Source organism: Eleutherodactylus coqui, chromosome 13 (assembly GCF_035609145.1).
Source record: "Eleutherodactylus coqui strain aEleCoq1 chromosome 13, aEleCoq1.hap1, whole genome shotgun sequence".
Classification (NCBI taxonomy): Eukaryota; Metazoa; Chordata; class Amphibia; order Anura; family Eleutherodactylidae; genus Eleutherodactylus; species Eleutherodactylus coqui.
The window spans coordinates 60,679,990-60,699,001 of NC_089849.1; the positions used below are offsets into that span (position 1 = coordinate 60,679,990).

General features: G+C 42.3%; 1 protein-coding gene across 1 annotated transcript; it reads left to right on the plus strand.

Annotated features, from left to right (window-relative positions):
* Window positions 1-2,872: 2,872 nt before the first annotated feature.
* Window positions 2,873-18,099, plus strand: LOC136587386 (olfactory receptor 11L1-like). Its single transcript, XM_066585959.1, has 2 exons — window positions 2,873-2,909; window positions 17,174-18,099. Exons 1-2 carry the CDS (start codon window positions 2,873-2,875, stop codon window positions 18,097-18,099), a joined length of 963 nt encoding a protein of 320 aa, XP_066442056.1.
* Window positions 18,100-19,012: the final 913 nt, after the last annotated feature.

Below are 19,012 nucleotides of genomic sequence, written 5' to 3' on the forward strand. Positions count from 1 at the left end.
AGATATTTCTCAACCTTTTCCTCCACATGTTAACAGAAGGTAATTTTTCTGCCAAAATGTTTTTGACCTTTTCTGTAGAGAATTAAAGCAAATAACCAAAGGTTATTGGAAAATGAAAAAAAGGGGTTTGATACTGTGTTATCCAGTAAAACAAAGTGTGATTGTTCTCAGTAAGAGAAACCAAGTAAGGCCTTAGTCACACGGGCGTTTTTTGCCGCGATTTGCGGATCGCATGACGGATGCGCATCCGCAAATCGCGTGACCGGTGCGCGCAAGTCGCCTGCAAATCGCCCGAAAATCTGCTCCTAGCCGCGTTTCATTAGAAACGGGCCGGAGCTGTCCAGCGCATTGCATTCAATGGAGACGGCAATACAGCCGTCTCCATTGAAAGCAATGCGCTGCGGGCGAGCCCGGGATGAATTGTCGGTAAGGGCTTAAATATATAAGCCCTTCCCTGCAATCCATCCTAAAATGTGTTAAAATAAAAAAAAATTGCATTCTCACCTTCTGCCGGCAGCTCCGGGCAGCCGTCCTGCAGTGGGTGTGAAGGGGGTGTGAGTCAGACCTGCCCCCTGATTGGCTCAGCGCTGAGCCAATCAGAGGCATGCCTCACTCACACCCATTCATGAATTCATGAATGGATGTGAGTCAGACCTGCCCCTGATTGGCTCAGCACTGAGAGGCAGCAGTCACTCACCCATTCATGAATTCATGAATGGGTGTGTGAGTGAAACCGGCCTCTGATTGGTCAGGCTGTGACCAATCAGAGCAGATCATTCAGCAGGTGGGGATTTTAAAACCCCGCCGGCTGAATAGTGCCGAGAAGCAGTTCAGGAGAACTGACAGCGGCCGCGGCTGGACTCCGGCTGCAGCGGAAAGGTGAGTATACAATTTTTTTTTATTTTAACACATTTTAGCATGAATTGCAGGGAAGGTTTTATATATTTAACCCCTTCCCGACAATTAACCCCGCGCACGCCGGCAGCCCATTGCTTTCAATGGAGCGGCTGTATTGCCGCTCCATTGAATTCAATGGGCAAACATCGTTCTTCTCTGCCACAGCTGTTACAGCTGTGGCAGAGAAGAATGATTTGTCTTCTATATGTTCTCAATGGGGTCGGCGCTGCTGCCGCCGGCCCCATTGAGCGCATATACAGAAGCGAACAGGAATCGCAGATCGCAGATAGGTGCGATCTGCGATTTTTTGTTCTATAATTTTTCGGACGAGCGCATAAAAAGCGCTCATGTGTCCGATACCATTGCGAAGCAATGGTTTTAAAAAATCGCCGGACGCATGCGCATGCGCAAATCGCGGCAAAAAACGCCCGTCTGACTAAGCCCTAATCTTGTAGATATGATACCTTTTAATATGATACCTGTGACAGCTGTAGCAGAGGATTTCTTCATCTCCGCACTGCTCTGAATCTGTTTCAGCAGGCGAGGATTTATAATCCCTTCCTGCTGAAAGGGCTGTATCTGATTGACTGAGTGCTCAATGAATTCAATGAATGGCCAAGTGCTGCCTGTGAATGGCTGAGTGTGGTGACCAATCACAGACAGGACTCAGCTGGCATTTAAAGGAGTTGTCCGGCCACACAGGGTAAAAATTTTTATAATGCTGCTGCTTTCCTTTCAGTAAGGATAGTAACAGACAGCATACAGGGGCTCAAACCGGCCGGCAGATCAGCTGCAATGTCAGTTTCTTACCTTAGACTCTGATCTTCACTGCAGCTTTCAAAGATGGCGCCTCTGTGCTGCTTTCTCACATGCCCTGCGCTCTCCCTCCTCTGTGTGCGCGCTCCCGATGGCAGTAAGAGACATGAAAAGGCAGGATTTCCCTCAGCTCACGTCCTAGCCCCGCCCACGACACGCCCACCTCTATTGAACTGCTCTACAGTCTCTCCCCGCCCAGGCCCCGCCCCCTGCTAAAGTAAAGTAAAACATTTCCCCACACACACATGCCCTCATAGTGCCCCTCTCACAATGACCCCCCCCCACTTCTGTCAGCCGGGTCCATGCACATACACATCACTGCACCCCCCCCCCCCCTGTACACATCCATCCATCGATCTCTCCCTCTCCACACCCCCCCCCCCTTCCCCCGGGACTTCTGTCAGCCGGGTCCATGCACATACACATCACTGCACCCCCCCCTGCCCACATCCATCCATCCATCCATCGATCTCTCCCTCTCCACACCCCCCCCCCCTTCCCCCGGGACTTCTGACAGCCGGTCTCCAGACACCACGAACACACACATCACTGCACCCCCCCCCCCTGCACACATCCATCCATCCATCTCTCCCTCTCCAACTCCTCCTCTCCAACATTTCCAACATTTCTCCCCTTCTCCCCTACTCCCCATACTCCCCTTCTCCCCTTTCACATACTTTTCAAGTCCCGATGGTGTCTCCTTGGCTCTTCTCCAAGCAGCAGCGGCAGGCAGTCACTCACTCCGCTCTGGTATATGAAACCAGGAAGTGAGTGTACTGCGCATGCGCCAACCGGCGGCGCGCGTCCCCTGCGATGATTAGGTAAAGAGCGCGGTCCCGGCGGAAGAACGAAGGAATGCGCATGCGCGGAAGGGAAGAGGTGCGTTCCAGCGCCGACGAGAGCTGCTGCCGGCCCGACAAGAAATACAGACGATTTCTTGTCGTAACCACGGACGACCGAGGGTCAATACAGGGGGGGGGGCACTACTAAAGGTAAGTGAATAACTTCTGTTTGCAACATTTTCAATGCACAATGTACATTACAAAGTGCATAGAAATGTGCAAACAGAAGTAATGAGATATGATGTTTATGGCCGGACAACCCCTTTAATGAAATCCCCACCTGCTGAAATAGATTCAGAGCAGTGCAGGGAGAAGACATGTTTGACGCGCCTGAGCCGTGGCAGCTGATGAAAGGTGAGTATATATTTTTTTTATTTTTAACACATTCTAGGGATTATTTTCAGGGAACGACTTATATTTAAAGCCCTTCCCCCGAAAATTCCTGCAGGGCTTGCCGGCAGCACATTGCTTTCAATGGGACTGCCGAAGCGCGGGTCCCATTCAAAGCAATGGGAGAACATTGCAATCCTCTGCCACAGCTGTCACAGCTGTGGCAGGGGATTCTTTACTCCCTGCGGGGAGTCCCTTTGTCACTGAACACTGACACTTGTCAGACCACTGAGCTAAGAAATGTGACAGTTTATGATATGTGTTATCTCTCCTTGGGAAGAGAAGACATATTGGAAACATTCAGCAGCTCTGGTATTCCCACTTACAAACATCATAACTTTTGGGTTTTTCCAGTGACATATCTACTAGTTGTATATTTCATTGGTATCATTTAACGTTCATGATGCAATTATCTTTATTCTGTGTTCAGCTTGATACAGTCATACCAAATTTATATAGTTTTTTCAGCTAATAGAACTTTTTTATTTTTCCGTCAATGCAGATGTGCGTGGGCTCGTTTGTTGTGGGGTATCCTGTAGTTTTTATTGGAACCACTTTGGGGTTTTTGATTTCTTTCCACTTTTTATTCCTTTTTTTTCTTGGAGATGGGATGACCAAAAAGTGTAATTCTGGCATTGCATGTTTGGTTTCTAACGGCGTTCACCATGCAGAACGAATAATGTCATATTTTAATAAGTTGGACCTTTATAGATGTAGCAATACCAATTTTTACATTTGATACATTTTTGGATGCAACAACTGGTAAAAAAGGTTTTAAAAAAAACTTTTAATATTTTTATAATAATTAAAAAGTCTGTATTGAGGTTATTTTTAGTCCCAACAGGGGATATACCTTGTGATGCATTATAGTGTATTTTTACAGGTGTTCTATTAAAGATGTGCCACATGTCTTAACAGGCAAACAGTCATGGCAGCACCGGAGGCTTCAGAAGGCCCACGACACCTATGAGGCACCCCTGCAATCTTATCATGGCGGGACCATTCTGGATATTTAAAGTTGGCTTTACACAAACGTATGGGGTCTATTCTCTGTGTATCCATACGCACAGAATAGACCGCATTGATTTAAATGGGTTTGTTCACATCTGCGCATTTTGCATGCACATTTTGGCTCTGCAAAAAAAGATGGAACATGCTCTATCTTTCTACGCCAAAAAGTCCCCAGAGAAGTTAATAAGGGTGTGCAAATGCACGCACAACACGTAAGGAGATGCGTGAAACACTGCGTAATTGTGCTAGAAAATGAACACATCAGGAGCGCACTAGATGAATTAGCCATTCCAATCCGCGCGTCTGTGTCCTGCACTCAATACAACATCTCATAGGGCAGAAAAAGTACACTAAAATACGCCGATAGGCATGCAAAAAAGCATCGATTTTAGCGCAAATATGTTGTACTAAGGCATGTGCAATTGCGTTTACACTGATGTGAAGCCGGACTAAATCTGAATGGACCAAGACATTTAAACGTCACTGTCAGAACTGATAGCTGTATTTAACCCTTTGCAATCCAATTTTGGATTCACGGTTTCCTAGGGGTCTTTCTCTTTCAGGCATTATACAATGGCACCATCTGCTGGCTAGAGCCAGTACTGTGGTAGGGGACATGCTGGAGATGCCCCCAACAACAGAGCGGCCTGTAATATACAGTAAGAATACCCTGCCAGACGTCTTCCGACATCAAAGCTGTACAGCCTTCAATCAGAATGTCTTCAGACATCAGACAGTGGATTGAAAAGGTTAACGGATTAACAGCCGCCATTGCTGTTATCTCAGATCGCGTCGGTCAGCGCATACCTGCCTCATAGGCAGCAGTCTAGGATCCACAGCCACTGTATATACAGCCCATGCTGTGCATATCTTTATACGCCCTAACTGCATAGGGCATATAGAGTTAGTAAGTATATAGCCGTATGGCTGTCAAGAAGAGGTAAAGCAACCCACCCGCCCATCCATCTTCTCTTCCTTCCATCTATATACTAGTCCCTTAGTGGTCAAATATCGTTAGCTCATTGGTCTATGTAAGAAGCTCTACATGTAGAAATAACGTCTGACTTTGCCTCCAACCAAAGGATCTCAAGTTGTCATACAACTACAACTCCCAGCATGCCCTGACCGCTGTAGACCGCTGCTGCTGGTAATTCAAATGGATCCTAATAGCAGTCAGTAAATAAAACCCACTTGCAAGGAATCTATCTAGACGAACTCTATAAGGTGCCACAGCCTGTTCCTCCTCTCCTGTACAACCCTCAAAGTACAAAGGGGCAGTGATTGTGTTCCCATGGTAACCAGGGGCAGTTGGGGCCATGATGTCACATGATAGAGAACCCCTAACATGAATGTATAATAAAATAGTAAAACTTTATTGAGGTAGATATTACAATAGGATTCATTATAAAAGAGGGAAGAGGGGCCTCATAATGTTCAGCCAGAAACGGCAACTTAATCCATTGAGGAGGCGGCCCTTTTTACTTTTTTTTTTCATTTTCATTTTTTTCCCCCACTTTAAAAAAATCACAACTCTTTTTATTCATCCATCAACATATTTGTTTGAGTTGTATTTTTCAGTGGTATTATGTAATGTACCATATAATGTACTGAAAAACGTTAAAATATTCTAAGTGCGGTGAAATGAAGAAAAAAAAACGCAATTCCAACATCTTTGAGGGAAGTCTTGTTCCTATGGAGTACACACTGCAGCACAAATGATATGATAGCTTTCTTCTATGTGTCAGTACTCAGTACGATTATGAATATATTAAATTTATAGTTTTTTTTTGCTGTACTCCTTTTAAAATATACAATATTGGAATATATATATATACACTACCGTTCAAAAGTTTGGGGTCACCCAAACAATTTTGTGTTTTCCATGAAAAGTCACACTTATTCACCACCATGCGTTGTGAAATGAATAGAAAATAGAGCCAAGACATTGACAAGGTTAGAAATAATGATTTGTATTTGAAATAACATTGTTTTTACATCAAACTTTGCTTTCGTCAAAGAATCCTCCTTTTGCAGCAATTCCAGCATTGCACACCTTTGACATTCTAGCTGTTAATTTGTTGAGGTAAGCTTGTGAAATTGCACCCCACGCTTCTAGAAGCATCTCCCACAAGTTGGATTGGTTGGATGGGCACTCCTGGCGTACCATACGGTCAAGCTGCTCCCACAACAGCTCAATGGGGTTCAGATCTGGTGACTGCGCTGGCCACTCCATTACCGATAGAATACCAGCTGCCTGCTTCTGCTGTAAATAGTTCTTGCACAATTTGGAGGTGTGTTTAGGGTCATTGTCCTGTTGTAGGATGAAATTGGTTGCAATCAAGCGCTGTCCACTGGGTATGGCATGGCGTTGCAAAATGGAGTGATAGCCTTCCTTATTCAGAATCCCTTTTACCCTGTACAAATCTCCCACCTTACTAGCACCAAAGCAACCCCAGACCATCACATTACCTCCACCATGCTTAACAGATGGCGTCAGGCATTCTTCCAGCATCTTTTCATTTGTTCTGCGTCTCACAAACGTTCTTCTTTGTGATCCAAACACCTCAAACTTGGATTCATCCGTCCACAACACTTTTTTCCAGTCTTCCTCTGTCCAATGTCTGTGTTCTTTTGCCCATCTTAATCTTTTTCTTTTATTGGCCAGTCTCAGATATGGCTTTTTCTTTGCCACTCTGCCCTGAAGCCCAAAATCCCGCAGCCGCCTCTTCACTGTAGATGTTGACACTGGTGTTTTGCGGGTACTATTTAATGAAGATGCCAGTTGGGTACCTGTGAGGCGTCTGTTTCTCAAACTAGAGACTATAATGTGCTTATCTTCTTGCTTAGTTGTGCAACGCGGCCTCCCACTTCTTTTTCTACTCTGGTTAGAGCCTGTTTGTGCTGTCCTCTGAAGGGAGTAGTACAAACCGTTGTAGAAAATCTTCAATTTCTTAGCAATTTCTCGCATGGAATAGCCTTCATTTCTAAGAACAAGAATAGACTGTCGAGTTTCAGATGAAAGTTCTCTTTTTCTGGCCATTTTGAGCGTTTAATTGACCCCACAAATGTGATGCTCCAGAAACTCAATCTGCTCACAGGGAGGTCAGTTTTGTAGCTTCTGTAACGAGCTAGACTGTTTTCAGATGTGTGAACATGATTGCACAAGGGTTTTCTAATCATCAATTAGCCTTCTGAGCCAATGAGCAAACACATTGTACCATTAGAACACTGGAGTGATAGTTGCTGGAAATGGGCCTCTATTCACCTTTGTAGATTTTGCACAAAAAACCAGGCATTTGCAGCTAGAATAGTCATTTACCACATTAGCAATGTATAGAGTGCATTTGTTTAAAGTTAGGACTAGTTTAAAGTTATCTTCATTGAAAAGTACAGTGCTTTTCCTTCAAAAATAAGGACATTTCAATGTGACCCCAAACTTTTGAACGGTAGTGTATATATTTTTTTTTTTTCTGCTGCCATCTTCTGACAGGCATAACTTTTTTATTCTTCAGTCAACATAGTTTCATGATAGCTCATTTTTAGCGCGACGTACTGTTATTTCTACCATTTTGGCATGCATACAACTTCTTCACCACTTTTTATTAAATTTTTTCTTGATGGGGTGACCAAAATTGTGTAATTCTAAGATTGTGTATAAATAATGCATTACTTTGATAAATCGGACTATTATAGATGCAGTGATAGCAAATATGTTTTGATTTTTTTGGTATGATTTTTTTTTAATTCTAAATATGGCAAAAGAGTGTTTTTTATTTTTAAACTTTTACTACCTTGAATTTTTAAAAATAATTTAAGCCTTGTTTTGCTTCAAAGTCATACATGGTGCTACAAAATTCACGATGGCCGTGCATTTAGACGCAACGGTTATCAATCAAAAGATGGCTTTTGAGCGAATTTTGAGTGATAATCGTTGTGTTTAAATGGGCTTTTACAGTGGGACCAATCTTCCATTTTCAATTTTGGTGCCCCTACCGCTTCCTCTAGGGATTATTTATATCCACTATTTTATTGTGAGCTGTTGCGAATTCTGCCATTTTTGATTCAATGTGAGAAGTACGGTCTCCCAGTGCTGTAAACTCTGCTTATATGTTTTTAAAAGCAGCCTTAAAGGGGTTGTCCCGCGCCGAAACGTTTTTTTTTTTTAACCCCTACCCCCCCCCCCCCCCCCCCTGTTCGGCGCGAGACAACCCCGATGCAGGGGTTAAAAAAACAAACCAGAGAGTGCTTACCTGAATCCCGGCGGTCCGGCGTCTTCATACTCACCTGCTGAAGATGGCCGCCGAGGTCTGCTCCCTCCGTGGACCGCAGCTCTTCTGTGCGGTCCATTGCCGATTCCAGCCTCCTGATTGGCTGGAATCGACACATGACGGGGCGGAGCTACACGGAGCCGGCATTCTGCACGAGCGGCCCCATTGAAGAACAGAAGAAGACCCGGACTGCGCAAGCGCGGCTAATTGGCCATCGGAGGCCGAAAATTAGTCGGCACCATGGGAACGAGGACGCCAGCAACGGAGCAGGTAAGTATAAAACTTTTGATAACTTCTGTATGGCTCATAATTAATGCACAATGTACATTACAAAGTGCATTATTATGGCCATATAGAAGTGTATAGACCCACTTGCTGCCGCGGGACAACCCCTTTAATGTCTTTCGGTAATGATGCTCTCAACGCCAGCAACATAGTTTTAAGAAATTCCTCAAGCACTGGTGTGAAGGAGGAGGACAGAGAGTGGTCATACTGATGCAAGTTCTGCTGAATGAGGGCTCTCTCACATGGGTGTATGGTCATTGTGCAATGTTTATAGCCCATTCAGGGGCGTAACTATAGAGGATGCAGGGGATGCGGTTGCACCTGGGCCCAGGAGCCTTAGGGGGCCCATAAGGCCTCTCTTCTCCATATAGGGAGCCCAGTACTATGAATAAAGCATTATAGTTGGGTGCCCTGTTACAGGTTTGCATTGGGGCCCAGGAGCTTAAAGTTACGCCTCTGAGCCCATTGATTTCTATTGGGCCATTGACATCTATTTTTTGTATGAAAAAAAGCACAGCATGTTCTATCTTGGTGCATATTCCATGGAGAATTGAGTTAGCAGAAGCACTTGCATTTCTCGCAGGTTTGGGTCCTACTATCTGCACTGTGAGCTCCAGCAGCGTTGCAGGATGGTGTGAAGGTGAACTACCAGAGCTTCCTTCAGAAGGATCAGGTGACAACACTTGTGAAGCCTATCTGATTCAATGAACTACATTTTGTGACCTTGTGAAAGGAAAGGACTGCGTGGATAAGATCAGATTTATCTCAGACAACCACTTGCACAGCTACATCGTGGAGGTTTGGAGTTTAGAGGAAGTAGGATTTGAACTCCATGCAAAGCAGATGTTGGCTGTCTTTGACAGCTGACACCCGCCAAGATCAGCCTCAATCAGTACTCACGCTGATCGCAGCTGTTAACACTTTAAGTTCTGCAGTCAATTCGGACAGCGGCATTTAAATGCCCTGAACGGCCCCTCCTGTGATGAGATTGAAGGGTGATAATCAGTTACCATAGTACCCGGGGGCCTTTTGAAGGCTCCCAGATCTGCCATTGCTGATTGCCTACGAAGCCATGCCTGTGGTGGGGCTTCATAGACTGTCAGTCAGATTATGATAGAATGTAATACTATAGTATTACATTAAACTGCAGGAGCGATCAAATGACTGCAAGTTCAAGTCCTCTATGGGGACTAAAAAAAAGGTAAAAATGAGTCAAAAATGTTTTATTAGGCTGGTTTCACATGGGCGACAAAATCTCATGATTTTCTCGCAATGCAACAGTGCTACAAATCTCATGTATGTGAAGCATATGGTTTCCAATGGGTTCCTTCACATTAGCAATGTTTTGTAGCCTGCTACATTGCAAGCAAAAATATTGTGCATTGCTGAATAATGCAGCAATTTGCGATGTTTTGTCGCATCGAATAGCTGTGATTAGTTCATCGAGCGGCAGCTCTGATTGGCTGAGTGGTGGCACTAGAGAGTCAATAACAGCCAGCACTTCCTGGAGGCGAGGATATTGAACCTCCAAGCCAGGAAGCACTTGCTGAAAACTACAAGGAAGTCTGCCGGAGATGAATAGCAGATGTGCATCGGACTTTACAGTGGCTGTTAGGGCTTATTTTCAGGGTAGGGATTATATTTCAAGCCCCCCCTCCAAAAGAAATCCCGACAAAAGAGCGCTACAAAGTTTTAGCAGGCTAGAATCAGCGATGACTCTTATGAGTGCCGCACGCTAAGTTCTCCGCAGGATACCAGCTGGTAGCAATCTTTCAGCTGGTATCCCACACGGAGCTCTCCGCAACAGCTCTGAGAACAAAGCAGCTCCTGCTGTTCTCAGCTCTATCAGCTCAGCGGGATACCAGCTGAGAGCTCTGAGAACAAAGCAGCTGTTTGCATATACAAAACAGCTGCTGTTATCGGAGTTATCCCCGCCTGCATTTAACTCTATAAGTAGCTAATTAGCTACTTAAGAGTTATGCAACGAAGATCGCTCAAAATTGTCACTCAAACTGTCGTTTGAGCGATTTTTGAGCAATTATCTCTGTGTAAATGCCCCTTAAGAAAGTGAGATTCCGCAGCATACCATTAAAGCAGAGCAGCTTGCAAAATTTCTTTCAGATTTCTTTGTTCCTTCCAGATACACCTCAAAATGACCAAATACCAAAACCTTAAAGGAGATGTCCCGCGCCGAAACGGGTTTTTTTTTTTTTTAACCCCCCCCCCCGTTCGGCGCGAGACAACCCCGATGCAGGGGTTAAAAAAACCACCCGCACAGCGCTTACCTGAATCCCGGCGGTCCGGCGTCTTCATACTCACCTGCTGAAGATGGCCGCCGGGATCTTCTACCTTCGTGGACCGCAGCTCTTCTGTGCGGTCCACTGCCGATTCCAGCCTCCTGATTGGCTGGAATCGGCACGTGACGGGGCGGAGCTACACGGAGCCGCTCTCTGGCACGAGCGGCTCCATAGAAGACTGCTGAAGACCCGGACTGCGCAAGCGCGGCTAATTTGGCCATCGGAGGCCAAAAATTAGTCGGCTCCATGGAGACGAGGACGCTAGCAACGGAGCAGGTAAGTATAAAACTTTTTATAACTTCTGTATGGCTCATAATTAATGCACAATGTACATTACAAAGTGCATTATTATGGCCATACAGAAGTGTATAGACCCACTTGCTGCCTCGGGACATCTCCTTTAATCTCTGTCTGCATCAACTCCAAGAGATGTTATGGCCTGTTTACTTTTCTACCATTTTATAGATAAACTGATGTTAGCGGCTAGGAATGTACAAAACCTACCAGACATTAAAAGACATTTCCATGTTTACACATCTATCTGTGGCCACTTTGGCGAGACATAGCAAATTTGCGACTGCCAAGAAAATTCTATGTGCCAACGATAGTCCCTACTAATGGGGGTTTCCTGTGAAATTAGTGGTAACGAGAGAGGAGAAAATAATTTTTGATTCTCCTGCCAAGCTTCTCTAGGACTGGGGACTCACTACTATTCTAAATTCACCTAGAGGAAAGAAAGATATGAGTCTGGAAGATAAATGGGTGACAAAATCAACCACCTAAAAATGTAAATTACAACATTTAGTGGCCATACACTTTCTCCCATTTGTGTGAGTTGAAGGGCATGCATAACTATTTCTTACCTTACAACATCATTTATCATGGTTAAATTTTGTGCATCTTTTTTGATGGTTTTTTTTAGTATCCTTACCAGGATACCTTATATGCTGCGTACATTGTAGCCCAGAAGAGGCATAGATTTTGGTTAGATGTACTTAACTTCTTAACCCCCCTTTGCATCATCAGTAAAGAGTCATCGCATACTCAAACATATGTTTTTTTTTTGTAGGATGTTAATTCATGTTACTATCAGTTTTTGAATTGCGCTTCTACAGAAGATTCTGTAAACACATATTGGTAGCTGGTTTCAAGGTGTTTCAATGTGTTTAGATAAACTCTAGAAATGATCTTCCATATAATCTCCCTCAACGTAAAAGGACTTAAATTTCAAAATACATAAAACAATGTGATCTTCATCCGGTTAATAAATAGTGTTTAGCTTGAAGGTTCTCAAGCTGACTGCTTAAATAGCAACAACAAAAAAGAAACGCCGACTCTTTAAACCCTTAGTGACCAAGCCTGTTTGCGCCTTAATGACCAGGCCAAATTTTGGAAATCTGACATGGCACTTTAACATAGAATAACTCTGTAAAGGTTTTAAATATCCAAGTAATTCTGACAATGTTTTTTGGCCACATATTGTACAAATTTTCACATTTTCAACTGCAATATGTCAAATATGTGCAAACATACTGTACAAATTTTTGATGAGTTATATATTTCCAAATACACAATAAATACAGATACCTATACAATGGGGTCCATTAATTCAATATTTGTGTGATTTTGATTTCATTTACAGCTAGCTTTGCCTAGGTTAGGTTCCAGTACGAGAACCTATCCTTTTTGCTATATGTAGGTTTCCGTAGCGGCCCGGAGTCATGTGACATACGGGCTGTTTCCTTATTCACTTCACTTATGGGAAACAATGGTGGAGATGAGGCTAGGTAATCGACGTAAGGACGCATGCCGCCGTCATGGGTGCGGGTCAGCTGATTGGTCTTTACAGTTTCCCTTGATGCACTGCTGAGCACGGTGACGTACATGGGGACGTCCCGTGGAGGTCATGTGACCATTAGTGAAGGGCGCTTGCCTATGAGGCTTAGGAGGACGGCGCAGTTAAATTATGCCTTTATTTAACCCTTTATTGGAACGGCACACAGCGGACCTTGGAGGAACACCTGTAAGTAATTTTATTGATGAATGTGTTTGTAATTTAGATGAGCACTATATATTGGAGACGATGTAATGTGTGGTATATATATGCTTGAGAAAGACCATGGATGTTATTTGGTCGAAACGTTGCATGTAAGATTGGACTACAATAAAAGATCCTTTTATGACTAACTACAGGTAAGAAGATTGGTTCCTAAGTGCTGCCTTGTCTTTTACTTCTTTGGAATTGCCCTATTTTTGATCCTTGGAGTCCAGCATCAGGAGAGGCGTGCACTGACATACTACATTACTCCTTCAGCTATAGCTGTTATATGTCCTTTGATTCCCTCTTCGATTTGTGATAGTCTCAGACCAGGAATCCTCCACTAAGGAAAGTTCCTGTGTCTGATAGTCTTAGACCAGGAATCCCCCACTAAGTAGTTCACACTAATCCAGCAAGCACTCAAATCAATCTGTTATGGGAACGTACCCCATCCCAAGCATTCAATTGGAATTACAATCATATCCATCATACATTATGGGATCGTACCCCATCTCAAGCATTCAAGCAAGGTTTAGTCTAGATCAGATAGAGAGATAGAAGCTACTGGCCTCAGTGGTAGGCCAGAGTATCTCATATATAGTATAGGAGTCATTTATGCCCTAAACAGAAACAAACTAAATTTGATTGTACTGAAAAAAAAACAAAAAACAAAAAACAACCATTATAAGATCCTGATTTCAGGAGATTTTAACAGGGCTATGTGGCCATCTGTAGACTTGTCTACTTCTAGTTTGACAGATAAACTCACTGATTTATATAAATTGACACAAAAAAATTGTTCTTGATGTATGGAGGTTGTAACACCTTATTGAAAAAGATTACACCTTTTTTCACGCACCCACAATACCTACACTTGTGTAGACATGTTCCACACTGATAACCTGTTTCAACGTGTAGTATCTTCTAAAATTGGTATGATTACTTGGTCTGATCATACGCCAATCTCTCTAATCATCTCTAAAATATATAATAACCCTCCTACAATTCCTTGGATACTGAACAATTACTTTTTACATTCCTCTAAATACTTGACCAAAACATCCTCATTACTCTTTAATTATTCCCTAACAACTACACACCTGAAATACAGCCATCCACAATATAGTGTGTTCATGAAGCTTATATTAGGGGGCACTTTATAAGTTTAGCAGCTGCAGATAAAGTAGAGAATGAGTTAAGATTACATCTCTCAGTAACAGTCAAGTAAACAAAGCAAAATACTGCACGCACATAAACACGCTCGTGTGAATCAACCCTTAGCCCCTATTGATAAGGCTATAGTCCCCCATGTCTTAGTAGCAGCAAAGGCTTTGACTGCAAAATTTTGGAAGACCTCTAGATTCCTGTGATATCTGAGCTTACCGCCTATGTTAGCAGCACTTGCAGGTTGGAGGGCACATTAGCTAGTATGCAAGGGAATTATGCAAAATATACTGTTAGTTGGGGAAAGTGGATACATTCACCACTTTATTCTTCTACCTTGTGTTCACAGTCCATAAACTGCCGAACAACTACTCATGATTTATCCTGAGGATAGCTCATCAATGGCAAAGTCCCGGACAACCCATAGATATACTGTACTGTTCTTAGATCTTCCTACATTCTGCCACAAAGCATTTTTGGCCTTACATTATGTAAAATATTTACATTATACAATGTTAATTTCATCAATTGCTTAACGAGCAATGATGTTTTCCTTTTGAGTACAGTGGGAATATTTAATTACTCTCTAGATATTTTCAATCTGCATTTAGCAACAGCAAAATCCTTTAAAAGCCAATCACACTGCTGCACTATGGAACTGGAGCCCAGCATCAAACAATAACCCATGTAAGTGCAGCAGCACCCCCTCCTGGCAGCCTTTAGATGCTTGTTATAACAACAGGAGTACTGCTGGGGTGTGAACTCCCTCTTACCCTCCAGATGCCCCCAGTATAATAGGGCATATTTCAGGGGAATTTATTGACACTTAAGAACTTGTTTTAAGGCCTCATGTCCACGGGCATAATTGAATTGCGGATGATCCACAGTTCAATATGCCCATAGACTATCATTGGGCATCTGTTGGTATTTAAAAACCTGCGTATGTGATTTTTTTCCCCCGGAATGCGAAGGCTCCGTAGGAAAATATGGGCTACAAAACATAGGAAATTGCGGCTGAATAGGGCATGCCATAATTTTTGTCTTGCAATGTAGCAGCCTATAAAACATCACTAATGTGAAAGAGCTCATTGGAAAGCTTGGGCTTCACATACATGCGATTTGTAGCGCTGTTGTATCTCAAGAAAATTACATGTTTTTATTGCCAGTGTGAAAGCGACCTTAAAAACACATGTGTAATAAGGAGCACAAGTACGCCTGTGTGAATGAGTCCTGTAAAGCTGTCTAGAAAGACCAGAAAAGAGGGCACCATATTTGGTCCTATTATGGATTGCTGCTGCTACTGGTCATAGAGGTTATCTTCTCATTGCCTGCTTTCTGTTTGACCTGGATTATTTGATAATGCCAATAGTTTGTGATTCCTCTGTACTGTACCTCATCAGCATGGTGGACCTGCCATATTTCCAGATATCAACTAGTTTGATTTTGTTAGTTATAGTATATCCCCTAGTAGTGTGTTTTGGCTGCTGCACTTATCGATCTTGATCTAGTCTAGTTTTTGACTACTACCGTATATATTCTGAAGCATATGTTAGGATGTCTTAGATAGTACTACATTTATAAAAATCCATTGTGGTGATGTGCAGAAGATGCCACATGGTACTATTGCCTCCAGTATAGTGTATCTGTATAATAGAGCTGGATTATGATCACAATGTTTAGGTCCCAATCGGAATATAATATATTTGCAGCACTGTTCATTAGTTAGCCTAGCCACTAAAGAGTTCTTCTGGGACTTTGATATTGATAGGATAGACCATCAATATCACATCAGTCGGGCTTCAACTTCAGGCATTTCTACCATCAGATTTACAGTACAGGTTTATATATTTTGTACGGACTATGTTTGGTATTGCAATTTTCTGCAGCGTAGTCACATGCAAACAAATAGGACTCAGATGCAGTATCAGGCACAGCTGCTACAAAATGTAGGGACTTGCGCCTGTTAAACAATGAAGAGAGTGCTGCAGCTCTTTAATTTAGCTGACTGTTGGGTGTTGGATTAACGTCGGATGCGGCAGGACTGGTGGACCTCTAATATGTATGGGGGCCACCTGATGCACCCCCTATAGGACATGTTGAATTACAAAACTTAATTGTTATGGTACACCAACAGCAATTTAGAAATGGGACCAGGATGATGTTACAGCATGAGCCCACTTCACCGGCTCGTCAGCACATGCTCACTGTTATTTTGGTGCTGGGCACTGACAGGAGCACTTCACTGTATGTGTATAGGCAGATTGTTTGGCTGATGTGTGGCGCAGCCCAGTCAATCACCACTATTTTGTGTATATTTATTTTTGCTTCTTCTTAGAGAACGTTAGTTATACTCCTGCCTGTTTTCTGTTTGTCTCTGTCTGAAGGAGTTTCTGGTCCAGTTGGTGGTTCCTGGTTCTGAACAGTGCCTCAGTAAAGTTTAGTCTGTCTGGTGATGGTAAATATCTGAGCTGTATGACATCTTGTTCCTTGTACTACTGGTTATATGTTTTAGTGTCATCTTATGTTTGACACTATTGCCTGTTACCATCTAAGAAAAGCCAGAGCTGCCCTTGGTTCCCGACGTGGGGCCTCCCTCATCAGAGCAATTGCCCACTTAAAGGTAGGGTTTTTCATATGTTAGGTTAGGATTAGTTTCCTTCTATTCCCTGTTTTATGTTTATAAAAACTTGTTATCACCAAGGCATTGTTCATACTAACCTATCTTTCCTGAAAAGATCAGATTTGTCAGTGTCCAGGCTTTGTTTGTTTTTATTTAATGGGCAAAGCACCTTGGAAACCCACACTTCCAATCTCATCTTCTTAATTGAAACACCTTTTCATCAGCTCTTGGAAAAGCCATTAACATAGAGATTCACTTACCTTTTTCCTATAATGTGAATATTTACTCAATGTGCTCAATAACAGACTTGAACAACACAACTATATATTTTATTAATTTAGTTAGATTGTGTTTGTCTATAGTCGTAACTTAGATAACAAACATCCTGCATTTTATTAGTAATCAAAGAAGAAATCTAGGTATTTCCAAAAGGTCCACTTAACTGTTCTTGCAACTGTAATTTTGGAACATGTACAGATAATGCTACAGAACAGTGTTTTCTTTTAACTTGCTTAAGCTAGTATGTGGTTGCTTCTATTTTGCAGATCAGATGGAGAACCAAACAAGAGTGATGGAATTCATTCTAATGGGTTTTGGAAACCTTCACAGCTTCCGTATTGTGTTCTTCATTCTTTTTTTGATTATCTTTCTTTTTACAGTTATGGGAAACTTTTTGCTCATCATCCTAGTTTCCACCAATGTACAGCTCCAGTCCCCCATGTATTACTTCCTTTGTCATCTTTCTTTTTCGGATCTAGTGATTGTGACAAATACTCTTCCCAACATGCTCGGTGCTATTCTTCTAGGAGGGCAAAAGATGACTTATCTTGGCTGTATCACACAGTTATATTTCTTCAGTGGTACAACTGTTACTGAATGCTTTTTGCTTCCAGTGATGTCCTATGATCGATACTTGGCCATCTGCAACCCTCTAAGATACTCTAGTATCATGGATCTGAAGTGTCGAATCTATCTTTCAATATGGCCATGGCTGCTGGGTCTTACTCTTAATTTTACTATTGTCTTACCTATATCTAACTTTAATTTTTGCCATGATAATATCATTGATCATATCTACTGCGAGCTTTTTCCTCTACAGAAGCTATCTTGCTCAGATACATCTTTTGTAGAACTGGAAGTATTTCTGTTCTCTCTACCAATATTTATTTGCCCTTTTGGCTTTATTGTTGGAACCTATGTGTATATCTTCCTTGCCATATTCAGGATACCAACAACAACCGGCAAAAAAAAATCTTTCTCAACCTGCAGTTCTCATCTTATTGTTGTGGGGACATTTTATGGGACCTTAACAGCTAAATACATGATCCCATCTAAAGGACACACATTGCTTATTAATAAGATTCTTTCCTTATTGCACACAGTATTTACTCCTTTATTTAACCCTATGATTTACAGCTTCAGAAACCAGGACATAAAGATGGCACTAAAGAAAATTTCTGGTCAAAAATGAGAAATTTTGGGCTTCCCTTTTCATATTGAACAGCAATGCGCAGACTCAGAGGGCTGGTACATTTTTATTAGAGGCACAATACATTGAATACACTATACTCTAGGGAATATATATGCTCCTAACAAATACCAAACTAAATCCGTTGCTGTGGGACATATAATATTAGGTGGCGACTTTAATGTTACTTTTGGATTCTTCACAGGGTAGGTCCCAGGTCTCGCAGAGAACCCTAAAAAGGATTCACTTAGCCCTACAGGGGTTGAATTTAATTGACTCATGGTGGTATAAATACCCAACGAAAAAGAATTATACCTTTTACTCACAGGTCCACGCTTCATATCAGAGACTAGACTACATTGTCATATCAATAAAATTACTAAATGCAGTACTACAAACACAAATTGATAATATCACAATATCTGACCATGCCCCGGTACATACCGGATTGAATATTCTACCAAACACTCTGGGTAAGTGAAGGTGGAGCTTGAACGAGTCTGTACTGAGGGGGGAGGAGTCCCGACAGGAGGTAAATAAAGGCTTATCAGAATTTTTTAAAATCAACTCGAGACAATATGAATTTCCCTATCATCTGGGAAACACATAAAATGTACGTGAGAGGCCTTTTTATTTCTATAGGTTCCAAACTCAAGAAACAAAAACAGAGGGAAATTGATAATATAATAACAAAGATAGCATCCCTGGAACAGAAGAGAAGGCTCTCAACATTAGAAAAGGTCCAACCTGAACTCAACTCCCTCAGAGACCAACTAAAGTGCTTGTTAGATAAGAAGTTTGCCAGATCGCACATGATATATAAACATAAGATCTATGCGCATGGTGATAAGCGGGGAAAATTAATGTCCTCACTCATAAAAAAGGCGAGAGAAAAAACTCATATAAAAGAAATTAG

Coding starts and splice junctions, on each gene's coding strand:
- LOC136587386 (XM_066585959.1), top strand. CDS start 2,873: ATGTTTGACGCGCCTGAGCCGTGGCAGCTGATGAAAG. Junction 2,910..17,173: donor GCCGTGGCAGCTGATGAAAG/GTGAGTATATAT, acceptor TCTATTTTGCAG/ATCAGATGGAGAACCAAACA.